The sequence below is a fragment of the Callithrix jacchus genome, chromosome 22, assembly GCF_049354715.1.
Source record: "Callithrix jacchus isolate 240 chromosome 22, calJac240_pri, whole genome shotgun sequence".
Classification (NCBI taxonomy): Eukaryota; Metazoa; Chordata; class Mammalia; order Primates; family Cebidae; genus Callithrix; species Callithrix jacchus.
Window position 1 is genome coordinate 16720694 of NC_133523.1, and position 21732 is coordinate 16742425.

At 56.2% G+C, this 21732-nt stretch overlaps 2 protein-coding genes across 8 annotated transcripts in view; both read left to right on the forward strand.

Moving 5' to 3' along the window:
• The window catches only part of KCNN1 (potassium calcium-activated channel subfamily N member 1), a 51427-nt gene extending 42411 nt beyond the window's left edge, over positions 1–9016 (forward strand). For all 6 annotated transcript variants that reach the window (XR_008478775.2, XM_078361792.1, XM_054250611.2 and 3 more), the window contains 2 exons: positions 1942–2011; positions 8035–9016. Coding sequence is in view for 5 of the 6 variants with exons in the window: in XM_078361792.1 (XP_078217918.1) it covers positions 1942–2011; positions 8035–8289 (325 nt within the window). In the remaining variant the exon portion in view is untranslated. The remainder of the gene's footprint in view (positions 1–1941; positions 2012–8034) is intronic.
• A 2265-nt stretch (positions 9017–11281) lies between these two features.
• Positions 11282–20635, forward strand: ARRDC2 (arrestin domain containing 2). 2 transcript variants are annotated; one of them, XM_002761886.6, is made up of 8 exons: positions 11282–11725; positions 15977–16043; positions 16257–16404; positions 16870–16972; positions 17055–17311; positions 17447–17609; positions 17800–17957; positions 19451–20635. In XM_002761886.6, the coding sequence occupies exons 1-8, from the start codon at positions 11467–11469 to the stop codon at positions 19502–19504; spliced, it is 1209 nt and encodes a 402-aa protein (XP_002761932.3). In that variant the 5' UTR covers positions 11282–11466; the 3' UTR covers positions 19505–20635. The 2 variants fall into 2 exon arrangements, with proteins under 2 accessions (XP_002761932.3, XP_003735565.1); XM_003735517.6 differs by lacking the exon at positions 11282–11725 and adding an exon at positions 15432–15847.
• Positions 20636–21732: the final 1097 nt, after the last annotated feature.

Consider the following 21732-nt stretch of genomic DNA (forward strand, 5'->3'; position numbering starts at 1 on the left):
CAGCCTGGCTAACATAGTGAAACCCTGATTCTACTAAAAACACAAAAAATTAGCCGGGCATGGTGGCTATAACCAGCTACTCAGGAGGCTGAGGCAGGAGAATCTCTTGAACCCAGGAGGTTGAGGTTGCGGTGAGCCAAGATCACGCCATTGCACTCCAGCCTGGGCAACCAGAATGAAATTCTGTCTCAAGAAAAAGAGTCTCTGGGCCTCGCTTCTTCCAAAGGCGCTGGAGAAGGGTCTATTCCTTGCCTCACTCGTAGACGTGGCGCTCCAACCCTTCATCATCTCCCTGCGTGTCCTCCTGTGGTCCTAATCTTCCCCCACACTTTTTTTTTTTGAGATGTCTCACTCCAGGCAGGAGTGCAATGGTGTGATCTCAGTTCACTGCAACCTCCTGGGTTCAAGCAATTCTCCTGCGTCAGCCTCCTAAGTAGCTGGGATTACAGGTGCTCGCCACTTTGTGTGATGCCACTGTGCCTGGTTGAGTATGTCTTCTTTTTTTTTTTTTTAAAGATGGGGTTTCACCGTATTGGTCAGGCTGGTCTCGAACTCCTGACCTCAGGTGATCCGCCCCACCTCAGCCTCCCAAAGTGCTGGGATTACAGGCGTGAGCCACCGCCCCCGGCTTGAGTATGTCTTCTTAAAGAAGAAAAAAAAAAAAGAAAAAGCAGTCGAACAGGGAGGTTTCAGAGAAGCCAAGAATGGCTCCCCTAGTGAGACTTCATCTCTAAGAAATTTAAGGCCAGGCCAGGTGGTTTATGCCTGTAATCCCAGCATTTGGGAAGGCCGAGGTGGGTGGATCACTTGAGGTCAGGAGTTCAAGACCAGCCTGACCAATACGGTGAAACCCCATCTTTAAATGGCCTACATGGCCAAACCCAATCTCTACTAAAATACAAAAATTAGCCAGGTATGGTGGCGTGGCCTGTAATCTCAGCTACTTGAGAGGCTGAGGCATGAGGATGGCTTGAACCTGGGAGGCAGAGGTTGCAGTAAGCTGAGATTGTGCCACTGCACTCCAGCCTGGGCCACAGAGTGAGACTCTGTCTCAAAAAAAATAAAAAACAAAGGGATTGCTAGAAGGGGCAAGGACGTACCCTAACCAACTCTCCCTGTGGCCAGCTGTCCAGAGACCAGAGTCACCAATGCCAAGTAGCAAGAGTGGGTTCAAATCCTGCTGGGTTGTGGATGGGAAGAGGCTCTACCCCTCTGAACCTCAGTTTCCCCCGTGAGAGATGGCGTGGGCATAGTTTTCTGAATGAAACACCACCTTCAGGACAGGGCAGAGGACAGGCATGTCCCTGAGGGGCTGGCACAGAACCCTCAGAGGCTGAGCACTTCCCCAGAGCAAGGACAGCCCCTCAGCCATCTGGGAACCCCACTCTGGGGCCCTAGGGGCCCTGGGTCGGCGCCCCCGGGAGGTGGGCAGGGTCGGGTATTCGCCACACAAGTGTGCTGAGGTTAAACTTACCTTGTGATTTTTCTCCTGCTCCGCCCGGTCCTGCCAGGGCTCAGAAGTAAGTCTTCTCCCAGGGGCTCGGTGGGGCTCGGAAATCAGGGTTGCATGGTGGTCACAGACGGGCACATCTGGAGCGTGCCAACCCCAGCCTCAGAGGCAGGCAGGGTTCATGTCTGCTCCATAGATCGGTGCAGGCTTCACCTTGGTCTGGGATCCAACTTCCTGGGACAGTCCTGAGCTCGGCCGCGGACAGGACCAGCCAATGGGCAGTGTGAGCAGTGGCCAGGCTGACTCCTAGCCCTGACACACCCACTGTGTGCTGGGAGGGAATGGACCACAGGGAATCCGTCTCCCAAGTCGCACCTCCTCCTCTGGTGCATGTCCCTAGGTGACCCCCAGTGGATGCATGAGAGACCCTGTCCCCACAGCAGCCTCCGTGGGAACCCAGCTAACCCCCTCCCCCACCCTGTATCCCGCAGGCTCCGGAGCGTGAAGATTGAGCAAGGGAAGCTGAACGACCAGGCTAACACGCTCACAGACCTGGCCAAGGTGAGTGGGCGGGGCAGGGAGGGCTGGGCGGGGCGGGTGGGGCCGAGGAGCAGATGGGCTGGGGCTTGGCTCCTACTGGAGGAGTGTACAAGGACCCACTGTGGGCTGAGCACAGCGGCTCACACCTGTCATCCCAGCACTTTGGGAGGCCGAGGTGGGCAGATCACTTGAGGTCAGAAGTTCGAGACCAGCCTGGCCAACATGGTGAAACCCCATCTTTACTAAAAATATAAAAATTAGCTGGGCGTGGTCGCCACATGCCTGTAATCCCAGCTTCTCGGGAGGCTGAGGCGGGAGAATTGCTTGAACCGGGGAGGTGGAGGTTGCAGTGAGCCGAGATTGAGCCACTGTACTCCAGCCTGGGTGACAGAGCGAGACTCCAGCTCAAACAAAAGCAAGTAAACAAAAAAGACCCACTGTGGCCAGAAAGCCTGATGGTGAGGGAAACTCTATACATGGAAATCTTGTATAAAATCTTTACTTTTTAACATTGGTGGCTGCTTTTCGTTTAAATAGTTTTAGCCTCTAAGAAAATCGTTTTAGGCCGGGCGCAGTGGCTCACACCTGTAATCCCAGCACTTTGGGAGGCCAAGGTGGGCAGATCACGAGGTCAGGAGATTGAGACCATCCTGGCCAACATGGTGAAACCCCATCTCTATTATTTTTTTCAAAATTAAAAAAAAAAATTGTTTTAGCCAGTATCATGGCTACACCTATAATCCCAGCAACTTGGGAGGCTGAAGCAGGAGAATCACCTGAGGCCAGGAGTTCGAGGCTTCAGTGAGCTGTGATGGCACCACTGCATTCCTGCCTGGGCAAAGTGAGACCCATCTCTAAAAATAAAATTTTTAAATATAAGAATTTTAAAATTAGGCCGGACGTAGTGGCTCACATCTGTAATCCCAGCACTTTGAGAGGCCGAGGCGGGTGGATTGTTTGAGGTCAGGAGTTCAAGACCAGCCTGGGCAATGTGGCGAAACCCCATCTCTACAAAAAAATACAAAAATTAGTTAGGTGTGGTGGTGGGCACCTGTAATCCCAGCTATTCAGGGGCTGAGGCAGGAGGATCACTTGAACTTGAGAGGGTGAGTGTGAAGTTAGCCAAGAAGGCACCACTGCACTCCACCCTGGGCGACAGAACGAGACCCTGTCTCAAAAAAATGATAATAATTTAAAAAATCATAAAAATTTTAAGAAGAGTATATGGGCTGGGTACTGTGGCTCAAGCCTATAATCTCAGCACGTTGGGAGGCCGACGCTGGTGGATCACCTGAGGTTAGGAGTTCAAGACCAGCCTGGCCAACATGGTGAAACCCTGTCTTTTTTTAAAAAAAAGAAGAAGTGTATATCATTATGGGGCTAAATGGGTAAAGAGGTATTTCTAGATTTAGGCATACCACCTCAATTCAAGCTCTGAAAAGGAAGAGAAAAACAAAATTCCTTTGCTATGGGTATAAATTCAAATGACCCTTGGGAGAAAGCTTATTTGTATAGCAATTAAACATCTGTCAGGAAATTAAAATTGATTGCAAAAGAAATTGGGGCTGGGTGCCGTGGCTCATGCCTGTAATCCCTGCACTTTGGGAGGCCAAGGCGGGCAGATCACTTGAGCCCAAGAGTTTTCGACCAGCCTGGGCAACATAGAGAGACCCCGTCTGTACAAAAATAATTAAAAAATTAACCAGGCACGGTGGTGCGCACCTGTAGTCCCAGGCATTAGGGAGGCTGAGGCGGGAGGATCACTTGAGCCCAGGAGGTCAAGACTGCCGTGAGCTCTGATGGCACCGCTTCAGTCCAGCTTGGGCAAAACAGCAAGACCCTGTCAAAGAGAGAACGAGGCGGCAGGGTGGGGGGCGGGCGGGGAGAAAGGAAGGAAAAAGAAAGAAAGAAATCAGTTTGTGTTGTACATGAATCTGTGCATTGATTCGAATATCAAGTCATTTCCCACTTTTGTTTTTAACTTTTTTTTGAGACACAGTCTTGCTCTGTCACCAGGCTGGAGGGCAGTGGTACAATCTCGACTCAGTGCAACCTCCGCCTCCTGGGTTCAAGTGATTCTCCTGCCTCAGCATCCCGAGTAGCTGAGACTATAAGCTTACGCTACCATGCCCTGTTAATTTTTGTATTTTTTAGTAGAGACGGGGTTTCACCATGTTGGCCAGGCTGATCTCAATCTCTTGACCTCGTGATCCACCCACCTCAGTCTCCCAAAACGTTGGGCTTATGGGCATGAGCCACCGTGCCCAGCCCATTTCCTGCTTTTTGAATTCTCCCACTAGAAGATGTGTCATTGGACCAGTTGCAATTAATCAGGTGCTTGGGATCTTTGCAACACTAATTTGAGTTCCCTTCTGACCAATGACATAGTTTCAGAAAATAGCTGTTCTCAGCAGCTACCTCCCCTGATCTACCAGTCAGCCTGAGGCTAATTTCATGTTATCTTTGGAAAATGTTAAGTCCTATTCTAGTCTATTTCTTGTCCCCAGTGAATTTTGGACTCAGCGAATGCAATCTACTTTCATATTAACCTACAATAAATTTAATTTGGAAAGGAATCTTTTTTTTTTCTTCTGAGACAGGGTCTTGCTGTATTGTGCAGGCTGGAGTGCAGTGGCTAAATCACGGCTCACCACAGCCTCCATCTCCCCAGGCTCAAGCAATCCTCCCACCTCAGCCTCCTGAGTAGCTGGGACCACAGGCACGCACCACCAGGTCCTGTTAATTTTTATATTTTTTGTAGAGACAGGGTTTTGCCTTGTTGCCCAGGCTGGTCTTGAACTCCTGAGCTCAAGTGATCCTCCTGCCTTGGCCTCCCAAAGTGCTGGGATTACAGGCATGAGCCACCGCACTCAGAAAGGAATTTTACAGAGGGAAAAATGATTCTAGACCCCTGGAGATGTACAGGTAACTCTTGGACAACGTGGGTGTTATAGGGTGCTGACCCCTTAAAAGTCAAATATTCCCATGTAACTTCCTTTTTTTTGAGACAGAGTCTTGCTCTGTTGCCCCGGCTGGAGTGCGAAGGTGCAATATTGGCTCACCGCAGCCTCCACCTCCTGGGTTCAAGCTATTCTCCTGCCTTAACCTCCCGAGTAGCTGGGACTACAGGTACACGCCACCACACCAGGCTAATTTTTGTATTTTTAGTAGAGACAGGGTTTCGCCATGTTGGCCAGGCTGGTCTCGAACTTCTGACCTCAAGCAATTCACCTGCCTTGGCCTCCCAAAATGTTAGGATTACAGGCATAAGACACTGTGCCCACCCTCATATAATTTTTGATGCCCCCCCACACACCCCAAATTTAACTACTGACAGACTACCATTGACTGAAAGGCTTCTTGATACCATAAACAGTTGATTTGTGTGTATTTTGTATATGTATTATATACTGGATTCTTACAATAACGTAAGGTAGAGAAAGGAAAATATTAAAATCAGGCCAGGGTGGTGGCTCACACCTGGAATCCCAGCACTTTGCAGGGCTGAGGCAGGAAGATCACTTGAGCTCAGGAGTTCAAGACCAGCCTGGGCAACATGGCAAAACCTCATCTCTACAAAAATACAAAAATTGGCTGGGCATAATAGCTCACACCTGTAATCCCAGCACTTTGGGAGGCCCAGGCAGGTGGATCACCTTAGGGTGGGAGTGCAAGACCAGCCCGGCTAACATAGTGAAACGGGGTTTCACCATGTTCTACTAAAAATACAAAATTAGCTGGGCATGGTGGCATGCACTTGTAATCCCAGCTACTCGGGAGGCTGAGGCAGGAGACTTGCTTGAACCCGGGACGTGGAGGTTGCAGTGAGCTGGGATCAAGTTATTGCACTCCAGCCTGAGTAACAGAGTGAGACTTTGTCTCAGGAAAAAAAAAAATACAAACATTAGCTGGATCTGGTGGTGCACACCTGTAGCCCCAGCTACTTGGGAGGCCGAGGCGAGAGAAATGGTCGAGCCTGGAGGTCAAGGCTGCAGTGAGCTGTGATTGCACCACCCCACTCCACCTGGGAGACAGAGCAAGACTCTGTCTCTAAAATATAAAATTTTAAGGCTTCGTGCAGGGACTCACGCCTATAATCCCAGCACTTTGGGAGGCTGAGGTGGGCAGATCCCCTGAGGCCAGAAGATCAAGATCAGCCTGGCAAACATGGTGAAACCCTCTCTCCACTAAAAATACAAAAATTAACCGGGTATGGTGGCAGGTGCCTGTTATCCCAACTACTCGAGAGGCTGAGGCAGGAGAATCACTTGAACCTGAGAGGCAGAGGTTGCAGTTAGCTGAGATCACGCCACTTCACTCCAGCCTGGGCGACAGAGCAAGAGTCCATCTCAAAAATAAAATCTAAAATAAAATTTTAAACCTCAGAGAAGGCTAAAGAGAACTCCTGGAAGGCTGGACACTGCTCTGGCTTCCAGGTGTCACCTTCCATCCCTAGGGATCGTGGCCACCTGAGAGAGGCCAGGGTGAGATCAGTGGTGCTAGGAGGGGCGGCTCCCACCCCCAAGGTGTTTGCACACTCAGAGTGGGTCTGCCTGGCAGTGATGGAGGGAAAAGTGTAGGGGGCACAGCGAGGGCAGCTGGAAGAGGCTGGGGGTGAGAGAAGCACAGAGGAGCTGGGTGGGCTCAGCTCATCCTGTCTCCCTTCCCTCCCTGCCTCCATCCTCCCATGGAGGCCACGAGGGATGGGGAACCGCTGTCCGCACCCACTGCCCTCAGAGCCGTGGAGTGATGTTCTAGCGCCACCTGGTGGCCAGGGTGGCATCTGCACCCAGGGCTGTCCCTGCCTGGCCGGCCTTCCCTGCCCATAGTGGGACAGTGCCAAAACAGGGCAGTAGAAGTGGTGGGGACGCCCCACTGGCTGCTGTAACTGTAACTGTGGCTGTCGTGTACCCAGTCTGTGATTGGGTCAGATCCTCAGGGCAGTCACCATTCTCATCAGACCCCGTCCCCTCCCCAGCCTAATGGGAGGGGTGACAGTTCAGGAGAGAACAGGGTCCCCGCTCCTCTTCCTCCTAGGCCATGTCCCCTAGTTCCTGCTGTTCTGAAGATGGGAGCAATGTCAGTCCAGAACCTCCCTAGGGTCTATGGGTGCCACTTGAGCACCCCCTCTGGCTGTGTGTGCCCTGTGGCCATTGCACCCCACCCCAGGACCTCACTTGGCCTTCCCCAGGCCTGCCCTGAGCTTGGCTTTTTTTTTTCTTTTTGAGACAGAATTTTGCTCTTGTCACCCGGGCTGGAGTGCAGTGGCATAGTCTCAGCGCACTGCAACCTCCACCTTCTGGTTCAAGTGATTCTCCTGCCTCAGCCTCCCGAGTAGCTGGGATTCCAGGTGCCCACCACCTTGGCCCCAGCTAATTTTTGTGTTTTTAGTAGAGTTCACCATGTTGGCCAGGCTGGTCTTGAACTCCTGATCTCAGGTGACCCACCTGTCCAGCCTCCTGACGTTCTGGGAATACAGGTGTGAGCCACCGCATCCAGCTGAGCTTGGCATTTAAGACCTGTTTCTTAGGCTGGGTGCCGTGGCTCACGCCTATAATCCCATCACTGTGAGAGGCCAAGGTGGGCGGATCACTTGAGGCCAGTCAGGAGTTCCAGACCAGGCACGCCAACATGGTGAACCCCGTCTCTATTACAAAATAACAAAAATTAGCCGGGTGTGGTGGTGCACGTCTGTAATCCCAGCTACTCAGGAGGCTGAGGCAGGAGAATCACTTGAACCTGGGAGGTAGAGGCTGTAGTGAGCCAAGATTGGGCTACTGCACTCCAGCCTGGGGGACAGAGTGAGACTCTGTCACAAAAAAAAAAAAAAAAAGAGCTGTCTCTCCCCTCATCCACTCTCCATCCTTCCCTGGCCCAGCAAGGGACCTCAGGGAGTGGGGGTATCCTCCTAGCCACCCCTCACAGGGGCCCCGTTAGCAGCCACCACCCTCCTGCAGCATGTGGGGCTGTCCCTGTCATCTGTCCTGGTATCTCCCTCTCTCACTCGGCCCCGCCTCTCTCCCACCCTTCTCTGTCTCCTCCAGACCCAGAGCGTCATGTACGACCTTGTATCGGAGCTGCACGCGCAGCATGAGGAGCTGGAGGCTCGCCTGGCCACCCTGGAAAGCCGCCTGGATGCCCTGGGCGCCTCTCTGCAGGCCCTGCCCGGCCTCATCGCCCAAGCCATACGCCCGCCCCCGCCGCCCCTGCCTCCCCGGCCCGGCCCCGGCCCCCCAGACCAGGCGGCCCGGAGCTCCCCATGCCGGTGGCCTCCCGTGGCCACCTCGGACTGCGGGTGACGGCCCTGCCCGCCACCAGACCCCCTAAATCTTGGCCATCGTGTGGCCGCCACCTCCGTGAAGCCCTGTACCATGGCGCCTCTTGGAGTTCAAGAAGCCAGCGCTGAGTCGGGCTGAGTGGACTGGGGCCTGCCCCGCCCAGACTGCCCGGGCAGAGGGCAGGGCTGGACCATGGGTGAGGGCAGAGGAGCCCGGAGCTGCCTCTGGCTACCTGGTCCCCCGACTCTCCCCAGGCTCCAGGTGGGCATGGAGCAGCCCAGGAGGGGTCAGTGCTCGTTCTGAATAAAGCAGGACCCACCCACCCAGTGGCTGCCTGTGTGGGTGGCTGGGAGGTACCAGTATGTCCCAGGAGGTAGGCCCCCAACCCCGGGCACCAAGATGAATGTGGGAATCAAAGAAGCCCGTTCCTGTCACCGGCCTAGCCTAGAAGCCTAGCCTAGACGCGCCCTCTCCCTCTGGGCTGGAGCTCAGTCAGGGACAACTCTCTAGGGACATCTGTGCCAGCCCCACCTGGCGCTGACAGCAAGATCCCTCAGAGGACGTCGCCCAGCCCTGGCCGGAAGCAGCCCTCCCCTTCAGCCAATCGTGTTGATGGACACCCACCGTGTGCCAGGTCCCAGCAGGGCCTGTGGGGGAGGTGACCTGGGTGAGGAAGGTCATTTGGGTTTTTGTGAGATGTGTATTGAGCACCTGCTGTCTACAGAGAATGTGATGCTGTCAATTACCACACTGACTCCTCATCAGAGCTTGACCAAGGTGGGAAGGGGGGAAACTGAGGCGCAGAGAGGTAAATCTACCTGTCTGGGGCCACGAAGCACGGAGGGATGGTACTGGATTTAAACTGGAAATTGCCTAGGTCAAGGTAAAGAACTGAACTGGCTGGGCGCAGTGGCTTACGTCTCTGCAGCACTTTGGGAGGCCATGGTGGGCAGATCACAAGGTCAGGAGTTCAAGACCAGCCTGGCCAGCATGGTGAAACCCCATCTGTACTAAAAATACAAAATATTAGCCAGGCGTGGTGGCATGCACCTGTAATCCTAGTACTCGGGAGGCTGAGGCAAGAGAATCGCTTGAACCTGACAGGCAGAGGTTGCAGTGAGCCCAGATCGTGCCACTGCACTCCAGCGTGGGTGACAGAGCGAAACTCAATTTCAAAAAAAATTAGCTGGGGGTGGCAGTATGCGCCTGTAATCCCAGCTGCTCGGGAGGCTGAGGCAGGAGGACCACTTGAACCCAGGAGGTAGAGCATGCATTGAGAAAAACGGAACCTGGACTTCATGGAAGGGACTCCATGGAGGAGCCATGGGGACGGCAGGAGGAGGGGGTATTTGGTGACATCCAGGGATCAGAGAAACGCTTCCAGGTGGGCTAGAGGGGAGGGTTCCAGACACAGGTAGAAGTTGAAAGGTCCTGCACAACTTGGGCTTGGGTGCTGGGGGCAGTGGATACTTAATTGGCAGATACAGAGCCCTGGGTGTGGTGGGGAGGCCAGGTTCCTGGGGAGACTATGCGTGCCCAGCCTCAGAGCCCCAGGTCCTGGCAGCCTCTGATAAGGCCATCAGTCGCCTGGCTCAACATGATATCTAGCCCATGGCTGGTGCAAGTATTGGACCGAAGCGTGAGAAGGGAGTGGGGAGGCGCTGGTCAGACCAGCGTTCGAGTCCTGACTGCCACTGCTGGGTGTTTCTGAGCAGTGGCCGGCCCTCTGGAGCCTCGGTTGTTTCATCTCTAAAATGGGGGTGACAGTCTACTGAGCCAGAACTCCCTAAAAACGGCCAGGCAACTAGTAGGTGCTCAATAAATGCTCCTTCCAGCCTGAGGGATCACATCGGAGTCTTGGGCAGGACTCATCCTTTATACCCTGTTGTCTGGCTGGGGAAACTGAGGCATGAGAAGGAAGGGGGCTGTCCTTCAGGGCGAGAGGCCAGGGTTCAGTTAAGGGACATTCATGAGTGTACCTTCTGTGCTCAGTGGTAGCCCCAGGTCTGATGGCAGAGAGGCACAGTAAACCATAGCAGTGGGAAAAAGAAAGTAACCAAAGGCCAGGCAGTGGCTCACACCTCTAATCCCAGCACTTTGGGAGGCCGAGGCTGGTGGATCATGAGGTCAAGAGATCGAGACCATCCTGGTCAACATGGTGAAACCCCATCTCTACTAAAAATACAAAAAATTAGCTGGGCATGGTGGCGTGTGCCTGTAATCCCAGCTACTCACGAGGCTGAGGCAGGAGAATTGCCTGAACCCAGGAGGCGGAGGTTGCGGTGAGCCGAGATTGCGCCATTGCACTCCAGCCTGGGTAACAAGAGCGAAACTCCGTCTCAAAAAAAAAAAAAGAAAAGAAAAGATAGAAACAGGCCGGGCGTGGTGGCTCACGCCTTAATCTCAGTACTTTGGGAGGCTGAGGCAGGAGGATCATTTGAGGTCAGGAGTTGGAGACCAGCCTGGCCAACATGGTGAAACTCCGGCTTTACTAAAAATACAAACATAAGCTGGGCGTGGTGGTGCACGCCTCTCGTCAGGAACTTGGGAGGCTGAGGTAGAATTGCTTGAACCCAGGAGGCGGAGGTGCAGTGAGTCGCGATCGCGCCACTGCACCCCAGCCTGGGCGACAGAGCCAGACTGCATTAAAAAAAGAAAGAAAAGTAAACAAGGCCAGAGGTGGCAAGGGGACTCTGAGGAAGTGACATTTGGGTGTAGATGGTGTGGGTGGGAACACGGGTCTGGCAGCGGTACAGTCCAGCGCGGAGGCGAAGAGGGGGACCCGAGGTGGTTGTGTTAGGGGGACAAGCCAGGAAGTGACAATGCAGGGGAGACTGAGGCGGTGCCGGGTGGGGGAGAATGAGACCACAGGACTGAGCTCCGCGGCCTTTTGGTGCCTCCCCGGCCACCTCCGCCCCTGCCTGCCTCTGAGTCATCAGAGCCGACCCTACAGAAAACAGGGCCCGCCCAGCTCCGAGGATGGCAAAGTCAACGGCGCGTCACGGGGGCGGACGCAGAGGACCAGGAAGTTCCCCGACGACGCGCCAGCCCAAGTTCGCTGGGGGCCCGGGAGGAAGCTCCGGGGGCGCCCCGGGCCGCGGAGACCCAGGGGACCTGCAGGCGCACCCCGGCCGTGCGCCTCCCCGCCGCGTGTCCAGGCTGTGGCCCCCGCCGGGCGCACAGTCCCCGCCGCGCGCCATGCGCCCTGGGGGCGTGCGCAGCTTCGCGCTGGAGCTGGCGCGGGGCCCGGGCGGCGCCTACCGCAGCGGGGAGCGGCTGTGCGGCCGGGTGCTGCTGGACGTGGCGGCGCCGCTGCGGGTGCGAGCGCTCGAGGTGAAGGCGCGCGGCGGAGCGGTCACCCACTGGCTGGAGGGTCGCAGCGTGGGCGTCAACGCCGTGTCCAGCGACTACGCGGCCGCCGAGACCTACCTGCGGCGGCGGCAGCTGCTGCTCCGAGGTGAGACACTCCGCGCGGTCCCCGCCGCAGCCCGGACCCCTTCGGCTGGGACCCTCTCCAGGGCCGGAAGCCCTTCCACTTGGAACCTCTGCGATCGGGTGATCCTTTTTCAAGGAGTGGGAACCCCCTTCCCGGGGTTCGGACCCTCACACAGGCCAGGAGTTCAAGACTAGTCTGGGCGACATGGCGAAACCCCATGTCTCCAAAAAATACAAAAATTAGCCAGGCTAGTGGCGCGCGCCTCGAGTCCCAGCTACAGGCTGACGTGGGAAGATCACTCGAGCCTGGGAGGTAGAGGCTGCAGTGGGCTGAGATCGCATCACTGCACTCGAGCCTGGACACTCGCCCAGCCCCGGTCAGGACCCCCAATAACCGGAAACGTCTACCCAGGGTCTGGGCGTTCCCCTCTCTGGCGCCAGACGCCCTCAACTTAGAGGTTGTGCGGTGGGGAGGCCCCTTTCAAAGCAGGGGGACCCTCTTATTAGAGTCCAGGGAACCCCTGGGAAATAGAGTGGAGATCTCCCAGGTGGACCCCAGGGTCCCCGCTGATCCCAGGCCTGGAGTCCCTGATTCTCAAAGAAGGCTCCCAACTCACGTGTTACCTGGGCCCCACCTCAGCTTACCCCACAGGGTCTGCATCGAGGTAGCCTTGGCGGTCTGGTGGTATTTCGCCGTGAGGAGGTGGAAGTGCATCCCAGAGGCGGGGAGATGAAGTGGGGTCACATTCTCCTGGGAGTCTGGGTCTTGGAGATCCCTACTCTGCCCCAGCCTCAGTCCTTCTTGCATCCCGAGTGCCCCGAGGCTACACAGCCGGTCACCAGCCAGCCAGGGGCCACAGAAGGAGGCAGTCCATACCCTTGCACCCTACTGTGTGGCTGCCAGAGGGCGTCAGCCTCTCTGGGCCAAGCTAGACCTCACTATACCCGGCTGTAAAATGGGCCAGGAGGGAAGCAGCTCAGATTCCCGACAGTGCATTTTTCCCAGCGCTGTAGGCAATAGAAGCTTTAGGGACACAAAGCAGGATGCGGGAGACCCTCCCCTCCCCAGCAGTAGAAACAGAGGAACGAGTGCGGTGGGGCAAGGCAGGAAGGGGCCCAGGAGGCGCTTCCCTTCCCCAGCGACCCAGAGAACTATTGGGGCCGCTTTCACCCGAAGGCGGCCCCAGGCACTCAACAGCGACTTCCTTAAAACAGAGGAGTGAGCCACCACGCCAGGTGGCTCTCTTAAAATACATAAAAATTGGCTGGGCACAGTGTTTCACTCCTGTAATACCAGCACTTTGGGAGGCCGAGGCAGGAGGATCACCTGAGATCAGGAGTTCAAGACCAGCCTGGTCAACATGGTGAAACCCCATCTCCACTAAATATACAAAAATTAGCCAGGCTGATTTTTCAATTAGCCCAGCTACTCAGGGGGCTAAGGCAGAAGATCGCTGGAACCCGGGAGGCTGACATTGCAGTGAGCCTAGATCACACCACCGCATTACAGCGGGGCTGTCAGGGTGAGACCCTGTCTCAAAAAAAATTAATTAATTAAATAAAATGTTTGGCCGGGTGCAGTGGCTCACACCTGTAATCCTAGCACTTTGGGAGGCTGAGACGGGCAGATCACTTGAGCATGAGAGTTCGAGACCAGCCTGGACAACATGGCGAAACCCCGTCTCTACAAAAATTAGCTGGGCGCGGTGGTGCACACCTGTAGTCCCAGCTACTCGGGAGGCTGAGATGAGAGGATCGCTTGAGCCCGGGAGGCAGAGGGTTGCAGTGAGTTGAGATGGTGCCACTGCACTCCAGCCTGGGTGACAGAGTGAGATCCTGTCTCAAAAAAAAAATTTTTTTTTTTATTTAAAATTTTGTAAACGTTTAAGAAAAAAAAAAGACAATGATACTGGAGAGTCGAGGCCAGTGGTGCTGCTGTGTGACCTCAGGCAGGGGCCTGCCCCTCTCTGGGCCTCTGGGGTCCCTATGTGAAATGAATTGAGGAAGGCGCTGGCTTCGTAGTCCCTTCAGGGTTACCTCATCCGCTTCCCCTCCAGACTTAACAGCCTACTCTCTCCTGTCCAGGATCCTCTGAGACCTGGCACAAGGTCCCAGACATTTCTTGCTTTCTTTCTTTTTGAGACGGAGTTTCGCTCTTGTTAACCAGGCTGGAGTGCAATGGCGCGATCTCGGCTCACCGCAACCTCCGCCTCCTGGGTTCAGGCAATTCTCCTGCCTCAGCCTCCTGAGTAGCTGGGATTACAGGCACGCACCACCATGCCCAGTTAATTTTTGTATTTTTAGTAGAGACGGGGTTTCAGCATGTTGACCAGGATGGTCTCGATCTCTTGACCTCGTGATCCACCCGCCTCGGCCTCCCAAAGGGCTGGGATTACAGGCGTGAGCCACCACACCTGGCCCCAGACCTTCCTTTCAACTGCAAAGCCCCGTCCTCCCAGGCAGCTTTCCAGGCTGATCACTGTGCCTCCAGCCCCTTCGTTCCTGTTCTGAGCCTCATCACAGGCTGCGAGTGACCGTGTTTGTTTGTAACCGCCCCCTCCACACCCACACCCCTCACCGAGGTGCTGGAGGTCTGGTGTCTCCTGAGCCAGGTTCAGAAGGAGACACTCAGGGCAGGGGATGGGTTCAGCGGCAGCGCATTCCGCTGCCACAAGAGGGCGCCAGCGTCCCACAGGCGACGCAGAGGCAGCTCCGCCGGAGAAAACTCCGCGCGGCTTTTCTTTTTAAATTAGCGCAGCCACTCCGGAGGCTAAGGCAGAAAAATCGCTGGAAACTGAAGCGCAGCGAGAGGTCACGCCGTCCCGAGGGCACCCCGCAGCCGTTGACCTGGGGGCGCCCAAGCGTCCCTTGCACTCGGCTCTGTGGAGGGGCGGAGGCTGAGGATGATTGGAGCAGGCGCAAGGGCTTGGGGGAAGGTCGGGTTTGCCAGAGGCTGAAAACTGGGGAAAGAACGTCAGGTCGTAGGTGCCGCTCGGGCAGATGCACAGAGGCGCGACCGAGTGACGGTGTGTCCGGAGCAGGGTGATGACCCGGGAGCGAGGCTCTTGGAGGGGTCCAGCTGGGGCTGCACAATGATCCATGCACAACCTTCTCAAGTCAGGACTGATTTTTATTTTCTCCCGGCTCTACGGAGGGGAAACTGAGGTTCCAAGAGGTTGTCATTTGCCCAGGACCACCAGCTGAGCGGGGCTTGAATCAGCGGAGGGGTGGCAGGCACCGGTGTGGACGGCGTCGGTCCCACCCACCTCCTCCTCTTCCCCCTTTGCATACCGGGGGAAACAGGCTTAGAACAGCCATAGGCTATAGGGCCCTCAACTGAGGCGAGGGCCCCCCGCCCCAAATCGGGCCGGACATGCCTCGAGTCACGTCTACCAGGGGCGGCTGGTGAGCGATTAAACCCAGAGGCTGAAGGCTCTGCTGGGTGACCTTAGGCCTTGGCCCTGACTCTGGACCTCAGTTTCCCCTCTTTGCTCCCGGAGTCCGCGAGAGACCAGCTCTGGCCGCCTCAGGGCCTCAGTTTCCCCCCGGGGTCCGCGAGGGTAGGGGGCAGCCGGCGGTGAGCAGGGGCGTTTGTTTTTTTGCTCCACGCCTGGGCGGAGACACGCCCCTTGTCGCGCTATTGGTGAAGACCGTTCTGGGGGCGGGGTGAAAGACGGTGGCCCCGCCCCCGCCCTGCCGTATAAAAGCGGCGCCGACGCAAGGCGCCGGGATTTCCTAATCTGGTTGACTGGCGCGCCTGCGTGTTGAGGGCGAGTTTGCGTTCTGAGGCTGCAGCGTCGGCTCCTTGAGCTGCCGGGTCGCGGGTTCGAGGCCGGGTTCCGCGTGTCTTGGGTTCGCAGCCCGGACGCGATGCTCTTCGACAAGGTGAAAGCGTTCTCGGTGCAGTTGGACGGTGCGACCGCGGGCGCCGAGCCCGTGTTCAGCGGCGGCCAGACCGTGGCGGGCCGGGTGCTGCTGGAGCTGGCGAGCACCATGCGTGTGGGTGCCCTGAGGCTGCGCGCGCGGGGCCGCGCCCACGTGCACTGGACCGAGTCGCGCAGCGCGGGCTCGAGCACGGCTTACACGCAGAGCTACAGCGAGCGCATGGAGGTCGTGAGCCACCGCGCCACGCTTCTGGCGCCAGGTACGGATCGGGGACCCCCGCTCGGTGCGCTGGTTATGTGCTTCCCATCACCCGGACGGTGGTACACCGGTCAGCCCCAGGACCCCAGCGCAACAGCTCACAGTCGCCTCCTTTTGCTTCTACCTGCAGACACGGGGGAGACCACGACGCTGCCTCCTGGGCGCCATGAGTTCCTGTTCAGCTTCCAGCTGCCCCCGTAAGTCCACTGGGTACAGGGTTGTGGGGGAGTCCCTAAGCCTGCAGCCCCTTCCAGATTCATCCCTCCCATACTGGATATCTGGACACCTCTGAGCCCCAAGACTCCCAGGGGAGACTCCCAGGGGAGACCCCCAGAGTGTCTGTGTGTGTCGCCTCCCTGCCTGAGTGTCTCTGTATCTCGCCCCCTGAAGTTCCCTTCTCTCCACCCCAGGACCCTGGTGACATCCTTCGAGGGCAAACACGGCAGTGTCCGTTACTGTATCAAGGCTACCCTGCACCGGCCCTGGATCCCAGCACGCAGGGCAAGGAAGGTGTTCACTGTCATCGAGCCGGTAGACATCAACACGCCCGCCCTGCTGGTGAGTGGCCATCCTGGGAGGTAGGATGGGAGTTTTGTAGGACGGTGCCTGGCTGCTGGGTGACATCGACTGAGAAGTTGGGGGTCATAGGTGGGCCCTGGCCGGGAGGCAGGCAGGTGTGAGAATGCATGTGGAATCCACTGGGATCTGCACCCATTTGCTATGTGACTCTGGGCAAGTGCCTTGCCCTCTCTGAGCCTCAGATGCCTCTTCTGTGAAAGAGACCAGAGCTAGAGCTTACCAAACACGAAAGACACACCAAACACTTGGCTTGTATATTTCACTTCTGGCTTTATAAGGTGGGTTGTGTCCCTGGCCCTGTTTTATAGATAGTTCCTGGATTGTTAAAAAGAAACCAAGCCCTGCCCAAAGTCCTCCCTCCGCTGGGAGTGGTTTGGAAGTTGCACAGTGCCTCTGGTTTGCACAAAATGACTCATCCGTGTCACTTTCCTCTAACACTGACAGGCACCTCAGGCGGGGGCTCAGGAAAAGGTCGCCCGATCCTGGTACCGTAACCGTGGCCTCATCTCCCTTTCAGCCAAGATCGACCGCAAGGGCTACACGCCAGGTAGCAGGCAGACCGGGGTCGGGACGGGCTGGCGTCGGGGCTGCAGGAGGGGAAACTGAGGCCCCGCTGCTCCTCGCTGCAGGAGAGGTCATCCCCGTCTTTGCTGAGATCGACAACAGCTCCACGCATCCTGTGCTGCCTCGGGCGGCCGTGGTGCAGACGCAGACGTTCATGGCGCGAGGCGCCCGAAAGCAGAAACAGGCGGTGGTGGCCAGCCTCGCGGGTGAGCCAGTGGGCCCAGGGCAGCGGGTGCTGTGGCACGGCCGGGCGCTGCGGATACCCCCGGTGGGTCCTTCCATCCTGCACTGCCGTGTTCTCCACGTGGACTATGCGCTCAAGGTAGGACATCCTGCATCCACCCTGTATCCCTCAGATTGAGGGAAGATGAGGCCTCTGTCTCCCCAGGCATAGGAGGGAGGTGGAGGTCGTCGAGGCTGCCTGGGTGCCCTCCCTTATGATGGTTCCTTCCTCCAGGTCTGCGTGGACATCCCCGGCACATCCAAGCTATTGCTGGAGCTGCCACTGGTGATTGGCACCATCCCCTTGCACCCCTTCGGCAGCCGCTCCTCCAGCGTGGGCAGCCACGCCAGCTTCCTGCTGGACTGGGGGCCGGGGGCCTTGCCGGAGCGGCCTGAGGGTAAGACCCTGCCCTGCTGGAATGCAGGGGATGGGTGGGTACTCGGAGAGGCGGATGCCAGGTCAACTCTGTCACCATCAATCCCCCGAAATCCCAGCCGCAGAGCTGTCACAAGCCGGCTCCTGGCCCCTGGTCCCTTGGAGCAGGGCTGTCCCCTGCCAGCCTCACCCACCCTGTCTCTTGATTCCAGCTCCTCCTGAATACTCAGAGGTGGTTGCTGACACCGAGGTGGCAGCCTTGGGGCAGAGCCCCTTCCCGCTCCCGCCGGATGCCGACATGAGCCTGGAAGGCCCGTTCTTTGCCTACTTCCAAGAGTTCCGCTACCGCCCGCCACCCCTGTACTCCGAGGTGAGCTCAGGGGTCTGAGAAGCACCCATGCCTGTCTGGGCCCTGGGAGCCTCTGAGCGGTGGCAGACATATAGCAGATAGGCTATTCTGTTTTTAAGCCAGGGTCTGGCTCTGTCACCCAGGCCAGAGTGCAGTGGCACAGTCATAGCTCTCTGCAGCCTCAACCTCCTGGGCTCCGTTGATCCTCTCGCCTCAGCCTCTTGAATAGCTGGGACTACAGGCGCGCAAGCCACCACATCCTGCTAATTTTTTGTTTGTTTTGAGATGGAGTTTTGCTCTTGTTGCCCAGGCTGGAGTGCAGTGGTGTGGTCTTGGCTCACTGCAATCTCCACCTGCCAGGTTCAAGTGATTCTTCTGCCTCAGCCTCCTGAGTAGCTGGGATTACAGGCACCCACCACCACACCTGGCTAGTTTTTGTATTTTTAGTAGAGACGAGGTTTCACCATGTCGGTCAGGCTGGTCTCATAAACTCCTGACCTCAGGATGTGCCCACTTCGGTCTCCCAAAGTGCTGGGATTACAGGTGGGAGCCACTGAGCTGGGGTTTTGTTTTTTTCTTCAAGACAGAGTCTTGCTCTGTCGCCCAGGTGGAGTGCAGTGGCGCAATCTCTGCTAATTGCAACCTCTGCCTCCCACGTTCAAGCAATTATCCTGCCTCAGACTCCCAAGTAGCTGGGATTACAGGTGCTCACCACCATGCTCAGCTAATTTTTATATTTTTTCGTAGAGACAGGGTTTCGCCATGTTGGCCAGGCTGGTCTTGAACTCCTGACCCCAGGTGATCCACCCACCTTGGCCTCCCAAAGTGCTGGGATCACAGGCATGAGCCACCTCACCCAGCCTCCATCTCTTAAAATACATAAAAATTGGCCAGGCACTATGGTTCCCACCTGTCATCCCAGCACTTTGGGACACTGAGGCAGGTGGATAACCTGAGATCAGGAGTTCGAGACCAGCCTGGCCAACATGGCAAAACCCCATCTCTACTAAAAATACAAAAATTAGCCAGGCGTGGTGGTGGGTGCCTGTAATCCTAGCTACTCAGGAGGCTGAGGCAGGAGAATCGCTTGAACCGGGATGTGGAGGCTGCAGTGAGCTGAGATCGCGCCGCACTGCACTCCAGCCTGGGCGACAGAGTGAGACTCTGTCTCAAAAAATAAGACAAAATGAAATAACAAAAAAGCACACAGGAGGCTGGGCTTAGATTATCTGCAGATATTGTGCCGTTTTATGTCAGGGACCTGAGCATCCGGGGATTTTGGTGTCCACGGGATTCCTAGAGCAAGTCCCCTTGTGGATACCAAGAGATGCTACACGCTCAGCTCCAGAACCCTCCTCGCACCCGAGTCTGAGGCAGTGTCTGCCCTCGGCACCGCCCCCAGAGGGCCTCTTCCCTGGCCAAGGGTGGGAGTTAGGAGACGGCTGGATGGGGGGCGGGTGTTTCTGAATTTGTTTCCACCATCCCCCAAGGCTTAACGGGAACATTTCTCTCAGGAGGATCCAAACCCACCCTCGGAGGCCATGAGTCCGCGCTGCACGACTTGCTGAACGGCACAGGGATACCTCGAGGAACGAGGTTGCACACCTGCTTTCAGCCACCATGACTGTGGGGAGCGGCTGGACCAAGGACTGACCTCCCCAACTACATCAAAGTTGGGGAAACCAAGTCTCGGAGTGAGGCGGGGCCTTTCCGACGTCACAGTGAACAGAGGAAGAGCCAGGCTGGAATCTGACTTATCTGGACCGCTGCCCTCGCAAGGCATTGACTTCCCAGGGCGGCATCCGAGACACTGTTTAATAACCTGCCTTCCCAGCCTGTGGGCAGCGCTGGAGTCCTCCAGCAACCTTCAGTCTGGAAGAAGCAGAGCCATAGACAGTTCCAGCGTGATGGAACCAGAAGAAGAGACCTGAAGCTGGGAGAGTCCAGACAGGAAGCAGAGAAGTCTTCCTTCCAGAAGGGGGATTTTTAGATGAGGCTTTGGAGTATGAATAGGAGCTCAGCAGGCAGACGAATGAGGAAGAAAAGTCAGAGAAGGTCAGAGCTGAGTGACATTTGGAATCTACTCCATTTATTGTAAAACTGGGGGTTCAGAGGGCAAGTGCCTCCGAGTTGAGGCCACACAGTGAGGTCCAGTGGGTGAAAGGACCCAGGAACGAGGCGTTCAGGAAAGAAAACAGGTTGTCAGCGCTCTGTGGAGTCTGGGTGGCAGGGACAGCCGCTCCAGCCTTTGAAGACTTTGAAAGCCAGAGATCCCTGGCACAGGCTTGGATTTCCTGGGAGTTCTTCCAAGTACCCAGGGTCATCAGAGCTGCCTGAGTGTTACATGGCCCTGGGGAACCCGGGTTCAGGGTAGATCAGGCAAGACCAGACACCTAACATGCAAAATGAAAACACTGGGCTCACGGTGGAACGATGAAGGATTTGAGACGGGCAGCATCACGCCATGCCTGGGGACAGAGGTCGGCCTACGGGGACACACGAGGACTGTTGTGCTTCCGGAAGCTCCGTGTCCTGGAGAAAAGCACTAAAAGGAACAGCGGGACAAGTCCCCAGCTGCAGCGTCGCCGCTCTGGCTGGGGCAGGGCCCGGCCTGGGACTCAGCATTTCTCATACGCCTTAAGAAATCATTGTTTTGTACGATTATTTTTTAAATGAAGAAAAACCACTTCTTTCTTGGACTTCTTGATTTATTTTTCCCCCACCCGGCTGCTGAGGGAACCAGCACTGTGTCATCCCAGGTCACCTTCTTGGAGACTGAATTCCTGGCCAAAGAGGGCGGAGGGGCCCATGATTCAGAAGGGGAAACTGAGGCCCAGGCCCGGGAGGGGGTTGGCCCAAGGACATGGGGAGGCTGAGGTGGGGCAGGGGCTGAGCCCTGGGCCCCTCCCCTGCACCCCCTGGGACAGTCTCAGAAGCTGGTGGGGGCGTTGAACAGTGGAGGACAGGCAGAGAACTCTATCCTCAGAGAGTGGGGAGGAGGGGCTGGAGCTGGCAGGAGCCGCTGGAGTGCAGGAAGATCTTGTCACCTGAGTCTAGGTTTGGGGTGTGTGTGTGTGTGTGTGTTTTGAGGACTCTTGCTCTGTCGCCACCTAGGCTGGAGTGCAATGGTGTGATCTCATCCCACTGCAACCTCCACCTCCCAGGTTCAAGCGATTCTCCTGCCTCAGCCTCCCAAGTAGCTGGGATTACAGGTGCCTACCACCACGCCTGGCTAATTTTTGAATTTTTAGTAGAGATGGGTTTTCTTTCCTTTTTTTTGAGATGGAGTGCAATGGCTTGGTCTCGGCCACCTTCCAAATTCAACTCGTTCTCCTATTTCAGCCTCGCAAGCGGCTGGGATTACAGGTGCCTGCCACCACGCCCAGCTAATTTTTGTATGTTTTTAGGAGAGACGAGGTTTCGCCCTATTGGCCAGGCTGGTCTTGAACTTCTGACCTCAGGTGATCTGACAACCTCAGTCTCCTAAAGTGCTGGGATTGCAGGTGTGAGCCACTGCCCAGCCCTGGATTTGTTTTCACTGAGGTGAAATGCACATGACATTCACCATTTGAAAGTGTTCAGTACACATCACAATGCAGCAGGTAGTACATTCATAATGTTTCTTTTTGTTTTGAGATGGTCTCACTCCGTTGCCCAGCCTGGAGTTCAATGGCTGGATCACAGCAGCCTCAGCCTCCTGGGCTCAAGGGATCCAAGTAGCTGGGGTCACAAGTGTGCACCGACTCCCTCAGCTAATTATTTTTATTAATTTATTTATTTAATATTTATTTTCCTA

Coding starts and splice junctions, on each gene's coding strand:
- ARRDC2 (XM_003735517.6), top strand. CDS start 15,574: ATGCTCTTCGACAAGGTGAAAGCGTTCTCGGTGCAGTTGGACGGTGCG. Junction 15,848..15,976: donor CGCCACGCTTCTGGCGCCAG/GTACGGATCGGG, acceptor TTCTACCTGCAG/ACACGGGGGAGACCACGACG. Junction 17,312..17,446: donor ACGTGGACTATGCGCTCAAG/GTAGGACATCCT, acceptor TCCTTCCTCCAG/GTCTGCGTGGACATCCCCGG.